Source organism: Argentina silus (genome assembly GCF_951799395.1).
Source record: "Argentina silus genome assembly, chromosome: 21".
Taxonomy (NCBI): Eukaryota; Metazoa; Chordata; class Actinopteri; order Argentiniformes; family Argentinidae; genus Argentina; species Argentina silus.
The window spans coordinates 11,995,823-12,015,541 of NC_139675.1; the positions used below are offsets into that span (position 1 = coordinate 11,995,823).

The 19,719-nt window shown below is 45.5% G+C and overlaps 1 protein-coding gene across 1 annotated transcript; it reads left to right on the plus strand.

The window, feature by feature from the left end:
- Nucleotides 1-806: 806 nt before the first annotated feature.
- LOC310821234 (broad substrate specificity ATP-binding cassette transporter ABCG2-like) lies at nucleotides 807-18,700 on the plus strand (the record flags this gene model as incomplete). Its single annotated transcript, XM_083693200.1, has 15 exons — nucleotides 807-1,027; nucleotides 2,731-2,790; nucleotides 5,349-5,463; nucleotides 6,234-6,386; nucleotides 7,295-7,452; nucleotides 7,649-7,800; nucleotides 10,325-10,426; nucleotides 11,369-11,619; nucleotides 15,462-15,544; nucleotides 16,251-16,340; nucleotides 16,687-16,811; nucleotides 17,157-17,311; nucleotides 17,533-17,622; nucleotides 17,798-17,913; nucleotides 18,553-18,700. The coding sequence occupies 15 exons, from the start codon at nucleotides 807-809 to the stop codon at nucleotides 18,698-18,700; spliced, it is 2,019 nt and encodes a 672-aa protein (XP_083549326.1).
- Nucleotides 18,701-19,719: the final 1,019 nt, after the last annotated feature.

The following is a 19,719-nucleotide window of genomic DNA, read 5'->3' on the forward strand; positions in this document are numbered from 1 at the left end:
GTACATTCCTATAATCATGACATACGTTCAATGTATTGGACACATTTGACTTTAACAAGCGTAACCCAGAGCCATTGTACCAGTATGGTACAATGGCTACTATTGACCTCTGTAACCCCAACTTGTAATTGACAACCTAATTGAACCCCCACAACATGTCTTTAGTATAAAGGTCAGTTTGTTATCAGGAATCCTCTTACTGACAGGAGCTACTCCGCTTCAAATTGAAGGGTGTTTTCACAAAGGTCTTTGACCGAAAGATTGCACTTATTACACGTTTACAAGCAGAGACCGTGTGCAGGAGTCCCTAATTTAATTTGTGTTTGGATGGGTGTTAAATCCCTGACCTCTCACGCACCTTTCAGCCACTTAGCACTCATGACACACAGTTGAGTGACTATAATTAAATGTGCTTAAATATGCTGCCTGTGAACAATGTACCCAATGTGTTCACTTCTACCCATCTAAATGTGTTGGGTAAAATAAAATCCTCACTATTTTTCAAACGTGGTTTGTTATCTCTTTCTCAAGTTTCTGTTACTTTGAAGCTTCTCGGGAGACATTCCGACAACCTTCCCTCAAGGTTTGCTTCTCAATGTTTCCCAAGAGAAGCATCGGCGTGCTAAAAAGCTTCTTCAAACTCAACCAGCTGTCAAGCAAGCACCATTTTCAGACATCAATGTATTAATGTAAACCTGTTGATCAATGTATTAGCTTACACTGACATGTTTAAAAAGCAAAACAAGAACATTGAATTTCTTGTTATTTTCCAACCTCTAATCCTCACAGGGCGACCACTGAGGAGGATGACGACGACGGATCGAGCCAATCACATCACTATCGCCATGATGGACAACGTGAGCACCAATGGGACGAGCAAGGCAAAGCTCATCACCACCATGGGCCAGGCCAAGCAGCCCCGCGGCTCCACGGTCAGCTTCCACAACATCCAGTACAAGGTGGAGATGAAGACTGGCCCGCTGTGCCGGAGGAAGACCTCCCCCAAGGAGATTCTGGTGGACCTGAAGTGAGTGAGGATGGATCATCTGTGATGGCACACACACACACATGCAAGCGCACACACATGCATGCACGCACACACACACACACACACATGCACAAGCACACACGTATGCACGCATGCATGGACACTCACACACATACATACACATACATACATACACACACACACACACACGCACACACACACACACAGTTCTCGTGGACCTGAAATATAGGTTAGTAGTTAATATATGTAATACACCCTTTGACCCCTCAATGACATCTCTTCACATTTGGCCGAGCCAGTAGTTATGAAGTTAGTGAATTTGATTTTGAGAGTTTTCCCCCTTTCTGCCTCTGAGGATGATCTTGTTTATTCCAGTTATGGAGGCTTCTGTGTATTTCTCCCTGTTGCTAGTGACCTAAGGGAATGTTTGTTTTTTTGAAGGATCTAACTTCATTAGAGGAAGAGGTTTGTGTGTGTGTGTGTGTGTGTGTGTGTGTGTGTGTGTGTGTGTGTGTGTGTGTGTGTGTGTGTGTGTGTGTGTGTCTGTCTGTCTGTCTGTCTGTCTGTCTGTCTGTCTCTGTCTGTCTGTCTGTCTGTCTGTCTGTCTGTCTGTCTGTCTGTCTGTCTGTGAGAATATCTGTGTCCATGTTTTTCTATGAGAGATCACTGGCAGATGGTATTTGTCACCTCCAGCAAGTTTGTCCTGTGGCCTAGTGTAATGCCAACCCATCACATCCATCCTGTGTTTACTTACAAGCACCACTACATATTAAATATTGATACTGTACTTACTTTCATTGATAACCACAAGACAAGGGTTAATGCTAATTTAGCTGGGGTTACATTGGTGGCTTAGTCCCTGTTTGATTTCTCTTTAAACGAATCCTTCCTACCTCCCTCCCCCCTAGAGGAAATCACTGACCCGACAGGGGATGATGAAATTGGTGAAATCAATGCAGTGACCAAATTGTATTGACCAATCCAATAATGATAGATCAGTGATCACTTCAAGAAAGGGATGAAGGAAGGATGCAGTTTGATAGTATTAGGACAGGGCCCGACTACGGTCCCCAACTCAGAATACGATGAATACGGGGCAAGCCACGAAACATTCAACTGCCTCTCGTCTTGATGGCATTAAATACACCCGACATTTCCCAGGCAGGAATGCATAATTTCTCAATTTTGGGCCGTTTGCCCCTAGTGTTAATTATATGATATTAAGCATGGTTTCTTGCGTATAATCTCCCTGATACACTCCAGAGCAGGCTGCCAGGGAACAGCATTAAACGTTGTCACGTGATCATCCACGCAAGGGCTTTTTAATTCAGCTTTTTTTTTTTTTTCTTTTGATGGACAGGCGCTTTTTGAATACCATGGTAGAACTGTTCTTTTCTGTGATTATCATAATTATTAATTGGGTGAACCCCAAACCTCCCACTCTACATTCTTTCAGACCTTTCCGTTGTGTAATTAGGCTGTATGCATGACTAGGCTGAAGTGACTCGATGTACTCAACACTGGATTAACTGGTAGAAACGGCGTGATGTAACTTATGCCATATGTAATGGTTGAATAACAATTTTTCATAGCATCTGGCAATACAGTATAGAAGAATAAGAAACTAAATGTATTTCCCCATCACTTGAATGACTGCTATAAACTGTGTCATAAGGTCATGTCATTTTATGACGTTGTATGTATCCTTTACTGTCTTAAAGTGGCATCATGAGACCTGGTCTGAATGCCATCCTAGGACCCACAGGAAGTGGAAAGTCCTCGTAAGTATTTTCCCTTTTCCATCACACCAAACAATGCTTGAATCTCTAAAGTCTCTCCACGATACCTCAAAACTCATTGGAGGAGAAGGTCAGCATGGAGGAACCTCAGATCTCCTCCTCCCAATGAGATCCGGTAATAGGAGATCCAGTAGCTGAGAGGGGTTGGGGAGAGAAGGATAATCCAAGGGGGTCGTCGGTGTCCGGTCCAGGGTTCGGTAACGGGGGAATCCAGTAGCAGAGAGGGGTAGGGGTAGGGTCCGTGGAAGGGGATAACAAGGGAGTCCGAGGGAGACGAGGATTCTGGAGGGGCACAGGAGAACACGGTTAACAAAACACTAGGAACACGTAGGGATACTTGCGAGGGTTGAAGCGTCTGCAGGTTACATAGAAGATAACCATTGACACAATACGTTCTGGCACTGTAGTGGAGTTGAACACATGAAAAACAGGGTGAATGGACATGGAGGTTGGAAGGGAGAGATGTACCGCGGTGCGAGTTGACGATCTGGTCGACAGTGAAGGGGCCCACGTAGCGTGGGGCGAGCTTCCGGGAGGTGGAGGTCCTTGGCCCTTAACCAAACCCATTGACCGGGGCGGTAGGTCGGGGCGGATCTGCGTCCGCGGTTGGCGGTGCACTTGGACTGCTCGGTGGCTCTCTCCAAAGCGGCCCGAGCGGTCCTCCAGACCCTCCGACACTGACGGAGGTGGGTCCTGGTGGACGGAACTGCCACCTCCACCTTCTGGCTGGGGAACATGGGGGGGTTGGTAACCCAGGGAGCACTCAAAAGGGGACATACCTGTGGCGTTGCTGGCCATGGCGTTGTGGGCATATTCAATCCACGGCAGGTGTCGGCTCCAGGAGGAAGGGTGGCTGGATGAGACGCATCGGATAGCAGCCTCCAGACATTGGTTGGCCCGCTCAGCCTGGCCGTTAAACTGGGGGTGGTACCCGGAGGTGAGGCCCCAATGCCCTTGCAAAAGGCCTGCCAGACCCGAGAAGTAAACTGGGCACCACGGTCAGACACGATATCCAGGGGAATGCCATGTAGACGAACGATGTGGAGCACTAGGAGGTCGGCAGTCTCTGCGGAGGAGGGTAAGTACGATGGTAAGTACTACCGTGTTTCCTAGGGATGCGGGTAGGCCGGTGACAAAGTCCAAAGCGATGTGCGACCAAGGACGGCTAGGGATGGGAAGGGGCTACAGTAGTCTGGCAGGGGGCTGGTGAGAGGCCTTACTCCGGGCGCAGATGGTGCATGTGGCAACGTACTCCCTGGTGTCCACCTCCATGGCAGGCCACCAGAATCGCCGGCAGATAAATGAGAGAGTCCGGCCCACTCCCGGGACACAGGCGAACCTGCTGGCGTGCCCCCACTCCAGGACCTGGGATCGGACTGATGGGGGAACAAAGACACATCCAGGGGGTCCGCCTCCGGGGCTCCGCCTCCGGAGCTGGGGTGAGTGCGTTGGGCAACCCTGACCAGGAGTCGATGGCCCAGGTGACGACGCCAACCACTCGGGAGGGGGAAAGAATGGTGCTGGGGGTTGACAGAGCCACCTCCTCCGGGGCAAGGCGGGAGAGTGCGTCGGCCTTGGTGTTAGCGGAGCCTGGCTTGTAGGAGATGGTGAATTCAAACCGGGTGAAGAAAAGGGCCCAGCGCGCCTGGCAGGAGTTGAGTCTCTTGGCCGACCGGATGTATGTCAGGTTCTTGTGGTCGGACCAAACTATAAACGGCTGCTGGGACCCCTCGAGCCAGTGTCTCCACTCCACCAAGGCCGCGTACACTGCCAGCAGCTCCCGGTTGCCCACATCATAATTCCTCTCCGCCGGGGACAGACATTGAGAAAAATATGAGCAGGGGTGGATCCTCTGGTCCTCCGCGGACATCTGGGAGAGTACGGCCCAGAGGCCGGTTTCAGAAGCATCCACCTCTACAAAGAACTGGCATGCTGGGTCGGGCTGGATGAGCACCGGGCCCGCTGTGAACAGACTCTTCAGGGTCGAGAAAGCGGCCTCCGCCTCCGAGGTCTAGGAGTACGGGCGGAGCGTGGAGGTGAGGGCGGTTAGTGGGGCAGCCACCTGGCTCAACCCCCTGATGAACCGCCTGTAGAACCCTGCGAAGCCCAGAAAACGTCTCGACTGTTGGCGGTTCAAGGGTTGGGGCCACTCCACCACCGCCTGAATCTTCCTCTCGTCCACCCGTAGGTGACCCTCCTCTATGATGTGGCCCAAGTACTCCACGGCGGAGGCGGTGTGGAATTGGCACTTCTCGGCCTTCACAAGGTGGTGCCAGAGGGTTGGTTAGGGGGAGGGACCGTAACAGAAGCATCTTTAACATTGATTGTCCCGTTGTCACAGGTTACCAGAGTATGGGTTGAATCTCAGTCAAGTTTCCTAGATTTCATGCATCCTCCTTGGAGCCTCCTTCTCAAAACGCATTGGTGGAGAAGACCACAGGTTCCTCCAAAGCATTTTCAGAAGGAGGCGAGGAGAGACAACTTGAGGATTGGAAGAAAGGTTTGAAATTCACCCATTGTTGTTGTAATGTTGTGTTTAGGTTCCTGGATGTTCTAGCAGCCAGAAAGGACCCGGCAGGTCTCTCAGGAGAGGTTCTGATTGACGGGGCGCCACAACCACCCAACTTCAAATGTCTCTCTGGCTATGTCGTTCAGGTACATTTAGCATTATTCTGAAGCTCAGAATATGAATAATAATGTTTAACATCATACCTTATCCCTCTTCAGTTTAATCAAACATTTAACTTATGTAAAAGGAGACCATGACATAAAACAGTGAATCAAAGAAAGTAAGAGTGAAGAAATATTGAATTGTATTGGAAAAGTAACTCCTCTAGATATTGTCAGTGTTACTGAACTTTGACCCAAATGAATGACCTCTGAGCCTGTGTCCCTGACCCCGTCTCTCTCTCTCTCTGTGACCCTGTCTGTCTGTCTGACCCTCTATGTGTGAGCCTGTCTGTCTGTGTGACCCTGTCCCTCCCTCTCTGTGACCCAGTTTGTCTGTGTGACCCTTTCTCTGTGACCCTGTCTCCCTCTCTCTCTCTCTGCAACCCTGTCTGTCTGTGTGACCCTCTCTGTGTGACCCTGTCTGTCTGTGTGACCCTGTCTGTCTGTGTGACCCTGCCTGTGTGACCCTGTCTCCCTCTCTCTCTGTGTGACCCTGTCTGTCTGTCTGTGTGACCCTCTCTCTGTGACCCAGTCTGTCTGTGTGACCCTCTCTATGTGACCCTGTCTCTCTGTGTGACCTTGTCTGTCTGTGTGACCCAGTCTCCCTCTCTCTGTGTGACCCTCTGTGTGACCCTATCTGTGTGTGTAACCCTCTCTGTGTGACCCTCTCTGTCTGTGTGACCCTCTCTCTGTGACCCTGTCTGTCTGTATGACCCTCTCTGTGTGACCCTTTCCCTCCCTCTCTGTGTGAGCAGGATGACGTTGTGATGGGGACTCTGACGGTGAGGGAGAACCTGCGTTTCTCTGCAGCACTGCGTCTGCCCAGCAGCGTGGCCCAGAGGGAGAAGGAGGCCCGGGTTAACCATCTCATCAATGAGCTGGGCCTCACCAAAGTGGCTGACTCCAAGGTACTGGTCATTTGTTTATATAAGGAGACCTAAGATGTCTAGAAAGATGCCTCATAAATCAAATATATTGTTATACAATAATTGGATTATCACTGTAACACATGGGAATGTGTGACTGGGATCCTTGGGAAGGTCAGACACTGTTAAAGTTGAGATTGAAGGTGTTTAAGGTAAGCGTTATGTTTAGTTAAGGGTTAGGGTAAGGTTTCTTATTATCCTCTGGGTCTAAGGGCTTAGAATAGTATTGTGGTGGATTCATTAATCAGATGATACTGTGGATTCGGCTATCGGACCTTAAAAAGTGTGTTTGAGGTGAAAGCTACTCCGGTGTAATATGGATCTGTTTTTTTCCAAAGAAACACTTTGGTGTTCGGTTTGTGTGTGTTGGGAAAGTTGGGTTCCTTGTAGGTAATGTAGTCTCGGAAGTCAGTCTTCGTAGTATGTGTGGAGTACGCCATTCATTGATTGAGTTGTGATGTGTGTTTAGTTAATGATGAATGTTAATGATGTAAGGATTAGGGTGAGGGTAGAGTTGTCCTAGGGATCCCACTTAGCATCTACTGAAACACATTTGATACATGACGGAGGAGACATGTAGAGCAAAATACCTACATTTAGAATTGACTTAGATATGAACCTCTTGACCTGGGCTCTCTTATAAAGAAAGATTACAACCTCAATGGGACTCACCTGGTTACATGAAGGATAATTTGAAACAGATGAACCCTTTGGAGCAACCAACAATGTAATGTTTTGACTTTATAGATTAGCAGTGAAACTCACTTTCTACCAATGTCTTCTGCTTGATGTGAACATACTGCAAGTGCAGTGATGCCATGTACTGTATGAAGTCCGTTCTGCACAGTATGAAGGACAGCGTATGAAGATGTGATTGTTGTCCTCCTCAGGTCGGTACCCAGATGATCCGAGGTATCTCCGGAGGAGAGAGGAAGAGGACTAACATCGGTATGGAACTGATCATCGACCCGTCTGTTCTATTCCTGGATGAACCCACCACAGGTCTGGACGCTAGTACAGCGAACTCTGTCCTGCTGCTGCTTAAAAGGTACCTTGGGTAATGAAGTCCTCTAACAACGCTAGCTCTGCTGTTGCTCAATGTGTTGTCAACTGCCATTCGTAGCCATTTGATAATTTCAAGACAGATCAAATCAGCTGAGATGTGGTTCATTAAAGATGAGGTGCTTTTACTATTACCTGTGCGGTTACAAGGATTGGTTGCCTTTTTAAATTACTTCCTTCAGAATGGCTAACCACGGACGCACCATCATCATGTCTATCCACCAACCGCGTTACTCCATCTACCGGCTGTTTGACTCCCTGACCCTGTTGGTCAGCGGTAAGCATGTGTACCACGGGCCGGCCCAGAATGCCTTGGACTACTTCGCCAACATAGGTAACCCTCAATATCATTGCTACTCCACACGCAAAGTCTAAATGGATGCCATTTTGGCATTGATTTACGGAGAGTATGTTATGACGTAGTTATAAAGATAGATATGTAGAGGATAAAAAAAAGATTACATTTGTAATACAAAAATGTAATACTGAAATAAGAAAGAATAGAAAAGAATGACGCAGTTGTTACTGTAAATACTTGGGAGTCTCTGTATCTGTCAATGTCGTTTTGGTAAGAATGTAGGTGTCAAACTGTCTTTTTATGGAAGCACACCGCTTCATCTGCTATACTAGGTCAGGCTCAGGCACGCACGCACACACACACACACGCACACACACACACACACACACACACACACACACACACACACACACACACAGATGAAGGGGAGTTGGGGAGTTTAGGGCAGTGATACTAGCTGTCCTTGACCCCTCCTCTCCTCCTGACTCCCTCCCTCCCTCCCTCCCAGTGGCCACCCATATTGTAATTAGGAATCATTTCATCCCCAGAGTCTGTGAATGTGGCATTGTTGTGGTTTGGGACAAAGTGTCGACGCACCTCGGTGTCAGGGGGGGAGAGCAGGGGGGGAGAGCAGGAGGGGGAGAGCAGGAGGGGGAGAGCAGGAGTGGGAGACCAGGGGGAGAGAAAATGGACAGACAGACAGACAGACAGTTGCTGTCTTTTGCCGAGTTAGATTCACTTTTACTTACTGTTCCTCAAATTAAGAACATCGGGGCACACACACACACACACACACACACACACACACACACACACACACACACACACACACACACACACACACACACACACACACACACACACACACACACACACACACACACACACACACACACACACACACACACACACACACACAGAGCTCAGAGCAGCTTCCAATCATATTTAAGTCTGCGACCAAGTGACCCCACCAGATGCTGGGTATATTCTCTGGTGATGCTCTGCCAGGCCAGCAGTACACAGCCATCTTCAGTTGTTTGTTTTGAGGTCTTTTTGCCGAAAATGTAAATCTGAAGATTGACTAGGCCAGTCAAGAACTTTCCTCTTTTGGGCCCTGAAAAACTCCCTAGTTGCTATGGCAGTATGTATGGGGTCATTGTCTTACTGTCAGATGAAGTGCCATCCAATGAATTTTAGGCATTTGCTTGTACTCAAGCAGACAAGATTTACATTTACATTTTTTGTAATGCATTTATGGCATTTAGCAGACGCCTTTATACAAAGCGACTTACAACAAATACATTTGTTTAAGTAAGTGAATCATCTATCCATCAGTCATCATAAGATGAAGTAATCAATGCTCAGACCAGGGGCCATAGGCAGTCACTTTTTTTGTTTTGTTTTAATTAACAGGAGAGAAACTTGTACAGGGGGGTAGTGGGGGTGAAGAGGTCATTAGGAGGGACCGTTAAGATGAACAAGATGTTCCTGTAAACACTTCAGAATACAGTCTGCTGCTGCTGTCAGCAGTAACATCATCAATTAAGACAAGTTAGCCAGTTCTTGTGGCAGCTATACATGCCCAAACTATAGCACCCCCTCCACCATCATCATCACAGATGAGTTGGTATGTTGTAAATCTTGGGCAGATCCTTTTTCTTCCAAATTTTCCTCTTGCAATCACTGTGGCACATGATAATATTCGTCTTATCTGTTCACAAGACCAGACCGTTCTCTAGACCTGCAGGGTTTTTACATATTATTTAACAAACTGTAACCTGACTTTTGAAGATAACTTTTGCACCTTGCAGTGAAGCCTCTATAGTTTGGTTGGTGACGTATTCTGTGCATGGTAGTCTCTCTGACACATTCACGTTTACCTCCTGGAGAGTGTTCCTGATCTATGTGACAGGGTTAGGGTTAGTTGTTTTTCTTAATTATGGTGAGCATTGTTCAATCATTCACTGTAGAACTCTCCCTTGGCCTACCAGCCCGTTTGCGATTGCTGAGCTCAGCAGGACTGTTTTTCTTTTTTAATGATGATTTTCATTGATCTCTTTGGTCCTCATGTTGACAGACACCAATAGCAGACTCCAAATGCAAAGCCTCGAATCAATACTAGACATTGACAGCTCTGTTATGCCTGCACATATGATGTGACGGACACACCTGACTAAGCCGCTGGGACCATATATACTGAAATATATGCACTCAAGGCAATGTAAGTCGCTTTGGATAAAAGCGTCAGCTAAATGGCATATATATATTATAACTAGAAACACCTGTCAAGCCGATTTTCCAATACTGTTGGTGCCCTGAAATAGGGGGACTATGTATAAAAAGGGTTGTAATTTCTAAATTGTGAAAATTTGAAAAAAGAAAACACTGAATTAAAGCTGAGAGTCTCTACTTTGACTCCATAGTAATTGTTTGATTTCAAATCCAAACTGTTGGAGTATAGAGCTAAAAGAACACAAAATGCTTCCTCTTTCCAATGCATATGGAGGGCACTGTATATTCATGTATTTATTGATTATGTGTATTTGTTGCCTTATCCCAGGTTATGCATGTGAGGCCCACAACAACCCAGCAGACTTCTTTCTAGATGTTATAAATGGAGACTCCACTGCCACTGCTATGACCAAGATGCAAGGCTCAGAAGGTACACACACACACACACACACACACACACACACACACAGACGCACACCATACGCCCCATTGACATTGATATCCATACCATTCCCACAAAGAGATTTTCCTCTCGCTCTACATAGAAAACATTTTCTTCAAGCTTCAGTGAAAAGATCAATTTCCAAGCTCTTTTACATTTTACAGCGAAAGGTCCAAGTGCACATTTACAGAGGTCCCCGGTTCTTAGTTCATATTGTACTTCCTATATTTCCTTATTGTACTGATATTACCTTATTGGACTTATTGTACCAAAACACGTTCTCTCCTCCACAATACTGTATTCTAATAGCCTTTGCCTGAGCCTTAGCCTGAGACGCTTAAAGCCAAACAAACATATTGTTCAGAGCAGATCAGAAGGTTTTTCTCATGGGCTGATCCACTGAGAGCTGTGACCACACCGAGCTAGCTGGATTAACTCTCAGCCACCCGCACACCCCACCCACCCCACCCACCTGCCCGCTCCCTCCAGGCACGCCTTAATCTAGCTGACCCAGGGTCACAAGTTGTTTGTATTACTGAGTAAAATAAACTCTGATCCTCTTGACCCTTGACTGTACTGTAATGTGACGTGTGAGACTTGGATGTTCAATACAAATTGAATTCACATCATTCATTGGTGAAGCAAGCTACTGTAAGTAGTGGTGCAGAAGGAAATATAGGGTGTCATGTTGTATCTGTGGAAAGTGTGTCAAGAATTCTTAGAAACAGGTTAACTAAGATAATTTGATGGATCCGTGTGCTAGTATGGGCTGCTTTCCTGGACCAGAGGTGGACAACCCTGGTTTACACTGCTATATACTTTCTGTCTCTCTGACTCTCTGACTCTCTCTCTCTCTCTCTCTCTCTGTCCTTCCTTCTGTCTCTCTCACTCTCTCTCTCTCTCTCTTCCTTCCTTCCGTCTGTGTGTCAGACATAGACTTTGAGGAGCTGAGCAGCTCCAGACAGAGCATCGAGGAGTGCCTTGTGGAGGAGTACAGGAACTGTTCCTACTCAAGGGACACTCTGGCGGAGCTGGAGCGCATCACCCAGGGGAAGGAGCACACCACCCGGCCCACGTCACGCACCATCACCTACAACAGCTCCTTCTTTCACCAGCTCCATTGGGTGCTCAAGAGAACCTTCCAGAACCTTGCGCTGAACCCTCAGACCTCTGTGGCACAGGTTAGTTGAAACATCTAGACCACCCTCACTCACTCTGTCGTGGTTTGGTTTCAACTCATTACTGCATTACTGTGAGTCCTGGAGGTATTACCTCCGAAACATACAGGCAAGACGTTTCACTTGTTAGCAATTCCATAGGCATTAGCATACATTAGCGTGTGTATGTGCACATGAGTGGCAAAAAGGCTAACAGGTGAAACATCTTCTGTGCCTCTGCATAGAAATGTCACAAAGACACAACAAACAAAAACAATACTAAACAATATAAACAATAAATACAATACAAACAATATGATCTAACACCAAACTGTAGACCCCCAAAAGTAAGCCAAGTGTAGCGCCCCTTTGCTGTTCTGGGCAATTAATAGGGGTGGCTAACCTGAATTCTTTAAATAAAATGTTATCTTTAACTATTATTATATGCTTACTTTGTCTGTTCACTACAGGTATCAGTAATAACTATCTTGCAATACTTTTATAAAGTACAGTCCATAAGTCATCTAACCATATGGATTCCCACTTAATCTACAGTATATCTTATCATGCAATTAAATGTTTACCCTCTATGTAGAAGCTATAGCTATGTCTTCAAGCTTAAATGCAAATAATCATTCACAGGCAATTAAATGATTTAAAAGTAAATCGAATAATTACTTATAATTAATATTTACCCATTCACATTAACACAGTCCCACCAATTCCATGTCTTTTGTTAATTTATTCAAATCAGTCTTCTTTCACTGATCTTCAATCCCCCAAATAGCTTGCATGAAATGAAAATACAATACCACTTAAAGTGCACATTCAAATATCCAAATTCACATGGTGAACACTGTAAACCTCAATGAAATGAAATAAAACCTATTCTAAAGCCGGCAATGATAACTATGATAACGATACCCAAGTCCAGTGCGTTGCAGGCCTGGCGCGTGTAGCTTGCGTGCGTTGTAGCTCCCAGTTCCTTAAACAGGCAGCCGCGCGAAGCTCCTCTCTCGGCAACCGGTGCAGTTTTCTCGAACGGCAGGAATCTTGTGTGCTACCGTCTCTCCCGGTGGCTATAGACGTCTTGAGCTCCCGTGTTGGTCGATCACAATCCATAAGCACTCCGAAGAAAGCTAGCTATCTCACTGTTGAGCTAGGCTAGGCTAAGCAAGGTGGCTGACCGTCTGAACGGTTACTCCTCTGCAGAGAAATTGTTCCAAAACAGTTCATACGCCGAACGTAATAATTTATAGAGTTCACGGGTTGTGCACTCGCATTATTACTTTGTTCTAAACACAGAAATACGTGGGCTACGTATTTCCACATTATTAACCTTCACTGCACAGCAGCACAGCAGCACATTCCATGCGTTCTCTTCGTTCGTCTTCCCCAATCTAATCTAATTTCTCCTCCACCTGACACCTGACCTTCAACTCACATTTTCGTTGACTCATGAAAATAAACAAAATGCACAAACTTTACATTTGAATCTTTTCTCACAGAAATCAAAAGTAAATTCCTTTACAATATTGCCAGCATTGCGAACATAGTATTTAAGAAAACAAAATAAATTTTACATCATGTAAATAATTCAATACATGAACTCTATTAATTCCTATTTATTAATCAATGAACTTTGAATAGTTAGGCCTAATTTTCCATAGGGCTACACAAGGAAAGAATCTCCCCAGAAGGGAGAAATATATAGGGCACATTGGCAAGGAAAAACTCCCTAGGGGGAAGAAACCTTCAGAGGAACCACTCCAGGGGGACCCATCCTCCTCTGGGTGACCAGGTGCTGAACAGTAAACTAATGTCGAATGTGGTGTGGTGTAAGAGTTCAGGGGTCATGTTTTCAGGGGTACGTCGTGTTTTGATGAGTCTACCATCAAGATGAAACCCACACCACTCACTTAGGCTTACTGTAGATGGGAAGGGAGGCGCTGGTTGAGTGGATTTTCGATTAGGTTAGAGGTTTCTAAGTAGAGTGATGGTCCAGCAGACCTAATATGACTCACTTGTTGCAGTGTTGAATACACCCGTGGAGATAGAAATCATGTGTGTTTGATACCATTCCTCATGCCATTCCATGCATCACAATGAGCCTGTCCTCCGATTTCTACCTCCACCAGCCTCCCCTGGAATACACGTAATGGCTGACATGAGGCAAATAGGCTGAACTAAAGCCAACAGGGCAGCATTCTCACTGTTGTTGTTGTCATGGATGACTAAAATGGCCCCAGTCTGCATCTAGCGGAGCTCCAACAGTCCCAGTGTTGAAGAGTGGATTACTATTGGTCGGTTAAACGCCTAAGACGTGTTGTACCAATGTCACCTCAACTCCTTTTCAAACATCCCCCAGATGAGAGAATACAAGGAAATGTGTTTACGTTGCTGTCGCTGGCAACCTTATGACAGGACTTAACCTCCACCCGGAACAAGTGACTTGAGAATAATATGACTTTACATTGCGGCCCCTTTTTTTTCTGCCTTTGGATCGATCCAACTTGCGTTGAGGGGCTGGTGGTGGGTTAAGAAGGGGGATGGGGGTTCTGGGCTGGCTGTTATGAAGGTGGTGGTGGTGGGTGGGTGGGTGGTGGGGTGGGGGGGACTTAGCACTCTCATTAGCCACCTCATGGTAACAAAATACCATCTGAAGTTCCTCACTTTAAGAATTATTAACAGCTAATCGGCCCCAAATAAATCTCAGTAATCCCCCCGGGGGTGCCTTGGGGGACTTATCAGCTTTGGTGACCGTTGTGACCCTGGTGTTGCCCCTCCCCAGACAGAATCTAAACTGATATCATATCTGGCCAAAGCCCCCTTGGACCGGGCCGCGGCCTGTCACATGATGGCGTCATGACCCGCGCTCCGCCTCGGGGGGTGAGTGAGGGGAGGGGAGGTGAAAAAGGCTCAACCTTATTAGCTTATCCTTTCACCCTGGGAACCTGGCTGGGCCCCGCTTAGGCCTGTCATAAGCTGTAACCCGTCAGGATTAAAACACACATTGTCGCACTCTCTCTTTCTTTTTCTCGTTCCTCCTCTTTCTTGCTCTTGTCGTCGCCCCCCCCCCCCCCCCTCACACTCTCTCTCTCTCTCTCTCTCTCTTTTCCCTTTTTTCCATCCTTCACTTTCTCTAGACTCACAGTCTCTGGCCTCATGGTCATGGTTAAGATTGAGCGTGGAGGAGGAGAACAGAGGAGTGTGTTTGGTCTAGTCAGTGTTTGTGTCTGGTACAGGTTCCCATCAGAGTCCTACCTGCAGAATTATAAGTATTTTATATATTTTATTTGTGTTATAAACTCTCCCTCTACATAGGCAAGAGCAAGAGTGGATACACTCATCACACATAGCCTGCCTGATGTAGAATGTCCCTCTTGTATATGGTATGGCATTTTTTGTTTTCTTTTTGAAGTGACACACTCGGGTTTTGCATTTTTTTTACACAAGCTCAATGCTGTTCTTTTCCATCTCGCTTTGAACAGAAGAACCAGTGTAATAAACATTGATATAGATTGAAAACAATACCACACTGTAGTTTTAAAAATGGAAGAAAGTGACTGGAGTCTGACTGGAGTTCAGCCTATACTCACCAAGCTCCCCCTTGTTTTTCTTTGCCCTGCAGAAATCCTACGAGTTAAACCCTGCTATAGACCAAAGAGATTAGTTTACATTAAAGCAAGGTCAGAGGCTTTGATCAAACATGCTCCCTCATGCGATGGAAGTCTCTAACCAGTTATAAGCCATATTGTCAGACATTTACTGTTGTTTAGCCAATGCCATGACAGAGATATGAGTTTCTGATGGTGACCTTTGACCCTGACTACTTAATTAACGTCCCATGTTTCTGTTTTGGGTAGCTGGGAGTCACCATTTTCCTGGCTCTAATCGTAGGCGCCATTTTCTTCGGCGTGAAGGACGATCAGAGTGGAATCCAGAACCGGTGGGTGGACAGTTTTAGTCACCACACCCTAAGATGACCCATCTGACGATTTCTTGGTTTCCACAACTATACATTCACAAGACAAAGTGGTACTGTACATGGAGGTCTTATACTGTGGGTAAGGGGTTTTTCTTTAAGTTGAGGCGATCTAATTCCAGTGAATCTGGAGAAAGTGTACCGTGACCGAGCCCAGAGCAAGCGTCTGCATGTAAGCTCAGGGCTTCCCTCGGGAGAGGAGGTGTGATAAGCGGAATAATTCCGGCCCTATTAATCCTCTTACCGTAATCATACTTTACCCATTATTTTATTGGGCCCATAACCTCCTACTTAAAAGCACAATGGAGCACACATAGAAGCACCAAACATTTTTCTTAGTTCAAGTTCTTACTTTTTTCAATTCACGCATGACTTGGAGGAACATGAGGATTTGATATCATTATATTCAATGTCAATGTATGATGGATGTAGTTTGGCCCAGTGCATGCAGCTTACAGGGCCTATGGCTTAGGTCTGACAGGCAAGTCTTTCTCCTCTCTCTCTCTCTCTGTCGCTCTCTGGCTGCAATTGGACCATATCCAGTCATAATCATGATATCCATCAAATTTGATTATATTTGAACATTTATACAGTATACGTCGGACAGTTTTTTTTCTTTCCTCCTCGTCTGTGCATGACTAGATGTTTTTCTTTCCTCCCCGTACTGTAGAATGGGCGCTCTCTTTTTCATCACCACCAACCAATGTTTCAGCACGCTGTCCGCTGCTGAGCTCTTCATCACAGAGAGGAAGTTGTTTGTGTACGTACAGTAGGAGCACTGCCTCTTGTTTTTCTATTTCATTTCATTTCATTTCATTTAAAGAATTCAAACTTCAACGTCTTCTGGAGCGCACCCTGTTTTTAGGAGGAGGCCAGGGATACCACATCGGCTTGGTCTACTAGTGTCATTAGAATATAGATAAGATGTTAATATTAAAGTATGGCTTTGAAATTCAGTTTTGTGCTTATTTGCATGCAATGGCCCAGAAAGCATTAGTTAGCTGTTTTCGTTTGACCAGATATAGCATCCTAGGTCAACTAAAGTGGCTACCCCAGGCACAGTATGAGATACATCATTTTTTGTTGTTGTTGTCGCTCCCCTACAGACATGAGTACATCAGTGGGTACTATCGGGTGTCCGTTTACTTCCTGTCCAAGGTCCTGTCTGACATCATCACCCTGCGCACCATCCCTGCCATTGTCTTCAGCTGTGTGGTCTACTTCATGATCGGTGAGCTCAGTGCACCAGGGAGCAGAACATTTACTTTTATGAGTAAAAAACAGTTGTGAAGTAGCTTTTGGTTCATTTTATACACTTATACTCGCAGTACAAAACACTACAGTGGTCTGCACACAATTGTGTATATTGTTGGCCCAATTCTCTATTGTTTGTTCTTCACACAGTACATCGGTAAATGGCTAATTAGTACATACACTATATTCAATGTTATAATCCATGAAGGTTACCATTAAACTGCTTGTTTTGTGTTTCCGGTTTCATGAGCGACCTCCACTTCACTGTGTGTGTGCGCGTGCGTGCGCATGCGTGTGTGTGTGTGTGTGTGTGTTTCTTCAGGGCTCAAAGCCACGGCAGCAGCCTTCTTCATCTTCACGTTGACGGTGACTCTGGTGGCGTATACAGCCACAGCGATGACCATGGCTATCTCAGCCGACCAGAGTGTAGTGGCGCTGGCCAACATCTTCATGACCATCAGCTTCGTCTTCATGATGGTGAGGAAGAGGACTGGAGAATGTGTGCTTTTTACTCTGTGTTGAGTTATTGTGCCATGTTACGGTCTTTGTCTGTCTTCTTGACGCAATCTCATTTTACCTTTTGTACTACTGGACCTTGTTACGGTTGGTGTCAATTGACTCTCTTGTAAAAAGCACTCTCCGAGAGAAATGAAACATTAATAATATCACTTCAGATAGATTGTGTGGTGTGTGTTTAGATCTTCTCAGGTCTTCTGGTGAACCTGCCCAGTGTCATGGACTGGCTGGCCTGGTTGAAGTACTTCAGTATACCGCGCTACGGCCTCGTGGTGAGTAACGGACCTCTACCTCAGTGTTGTATTCAGACTAGCGTTTTCACATTGCACCACCTACTGTGCCAAATAGCCTTGCATAGCAGGCTTCTGAGGCTCTCCTAAGATGGTGTGAATGTGATGACCTTCCACATACTCCACCTAAAGGTCGTTTCCTCTCGTATGTGAACAGGCCCTGGAGATCAACGAGTTTGTAGGGCTGAAGTTCTGTGAAGACCCTCCAGTGGGCAGCACCACCATGTCTCCTAGGTTGACAGACTGCCGTATGAACAACACAGTTGGACTAACGTGAGTAGAGCAACACACACACACACACACACACACACACACACACTGTGGATATTGCCATTGTGTGCGTTTAAAATGACCTATATTGCAGCCGGGCTGTGTAGCGCACCAGACCCTCATGATGCCTGGACGGGTGTTTACCATCTCTGAAACCACATCAATGTAATATCACAATCACGGTTCGACTGCAATGCGGTTGGTCTCAAACATGATGGCAGTCCTTGTAGTTACTACGGCATCTCTAGCGCCATCTTCTGAGCAGGTCAGAGCATTGCAGCTGTCTGGATAGACTACAGCTTTGACTTCAAAGGGCAGTGGTTACCAACCCTGGACCTGGAGAGCTGTAGTGTGTGCCACCTATTACTAAAAGCCATTGGTAAAATACTGTGGTTCGCCAGGACCACCGGTAGGGAGAGAAGTAGCGTAAATATTATCTCAAAAAAGCAATGACGACCATGGCAGACTTCATAACGTTAAAATCCCTCTGTTATTGTGGCATGTTGAATGGAACGAACACGAGTAAAAATGTGTTTAATACTATTCCTCATTCCATTTCATGCATTACAATGAGCCCGTCCTCCAATTTCTACCTCCACCAGCCTCCACTGGTTGTTGTACTGTTGGTCGTTCTCTCTACAGATGCACAGGGGAACAACACCTGGACTACCTGGGAATAGACTACACCACATGGGGCTTGTGGGAGAATCACGTGGCCTTGTCGATAATGACAGTTATTTTTCTCATCATCGCATATCTGAAACTGAGGTTTATTAAGAAGTTCACATAAGTGTGTTATTTTGGAGGTAGCATTCACTCTTTCCTGCTTACATGTTCCATGACAAACTGCCAATAGTTTCTCTCTCCTCACCTTTTTGACCATGAAGGAGTGTGTCTATTCTGTAGGCTGGTTGTCCCGAGATCAGTTTGTGGTACTAGACAACCCCTTTATGTCTTGTCATGCCTGTTAATGTTTGTTTTGACAATGGCTGTAAGGAGTTGGCTTATAGCACAAACAGATACAGGGACCTCCAGGCAAGTGTGCCCATGGTTTACAGCTCCCACTGAGGTTGGTACATATTCTATTAGTCACAATGATATAACATATTATAAATGAATGTATATTTGCACCACATGAATGTTCATGTTGAGTCTTCGCCCTCCAATTTCCAGTGTATCGTTTAATTATGTTATGTTTATTTATGAGTACTGAAGCCTTTTGTATCATTGTTCCAGTTGATTAAGAGACCATGCCTTATTATAACTTTCTATGATTTAGTTCTAGATAGGAAAAACGAGTCACTGATTGCACTGATTTTTTAATCACACCAAATTGAAATGATCTGATTATGTTGAACTATGATTTAGTTTATATGTAACTCGCTTTTGAAAACAAAGTTTTATAAACATTTTCATGTAACTTTGCAAGTGGTCTTTCCTCTACTTCCTCTACATTGGTACACTGTACAACCAATGTAGGGTATAGATAGATATCCATAATGCATTACATGGGCCCATATGTATGTACAAAATGGTTCTTAAGTGAACATTATTTCTTTTGAATGTCATGCATATGTGGCCCCCCTTTCATGAGACTTTTTTTAGTAACGCCTAAGCAACAGAACAGGCGTCTAATTTTGTCTACAAAGCCCAAATTTAGATAATCCCACTTAATAGATGTAATCCTCAACATACATCAACATCACACCATCGACTCCAATCTAATAGTTTCAATGCACTTCACAGGTCCACTACAAACAACTCATTGTCTGACTTTAAGTCCATCCTAATTCTATTCAGTCATTTCAA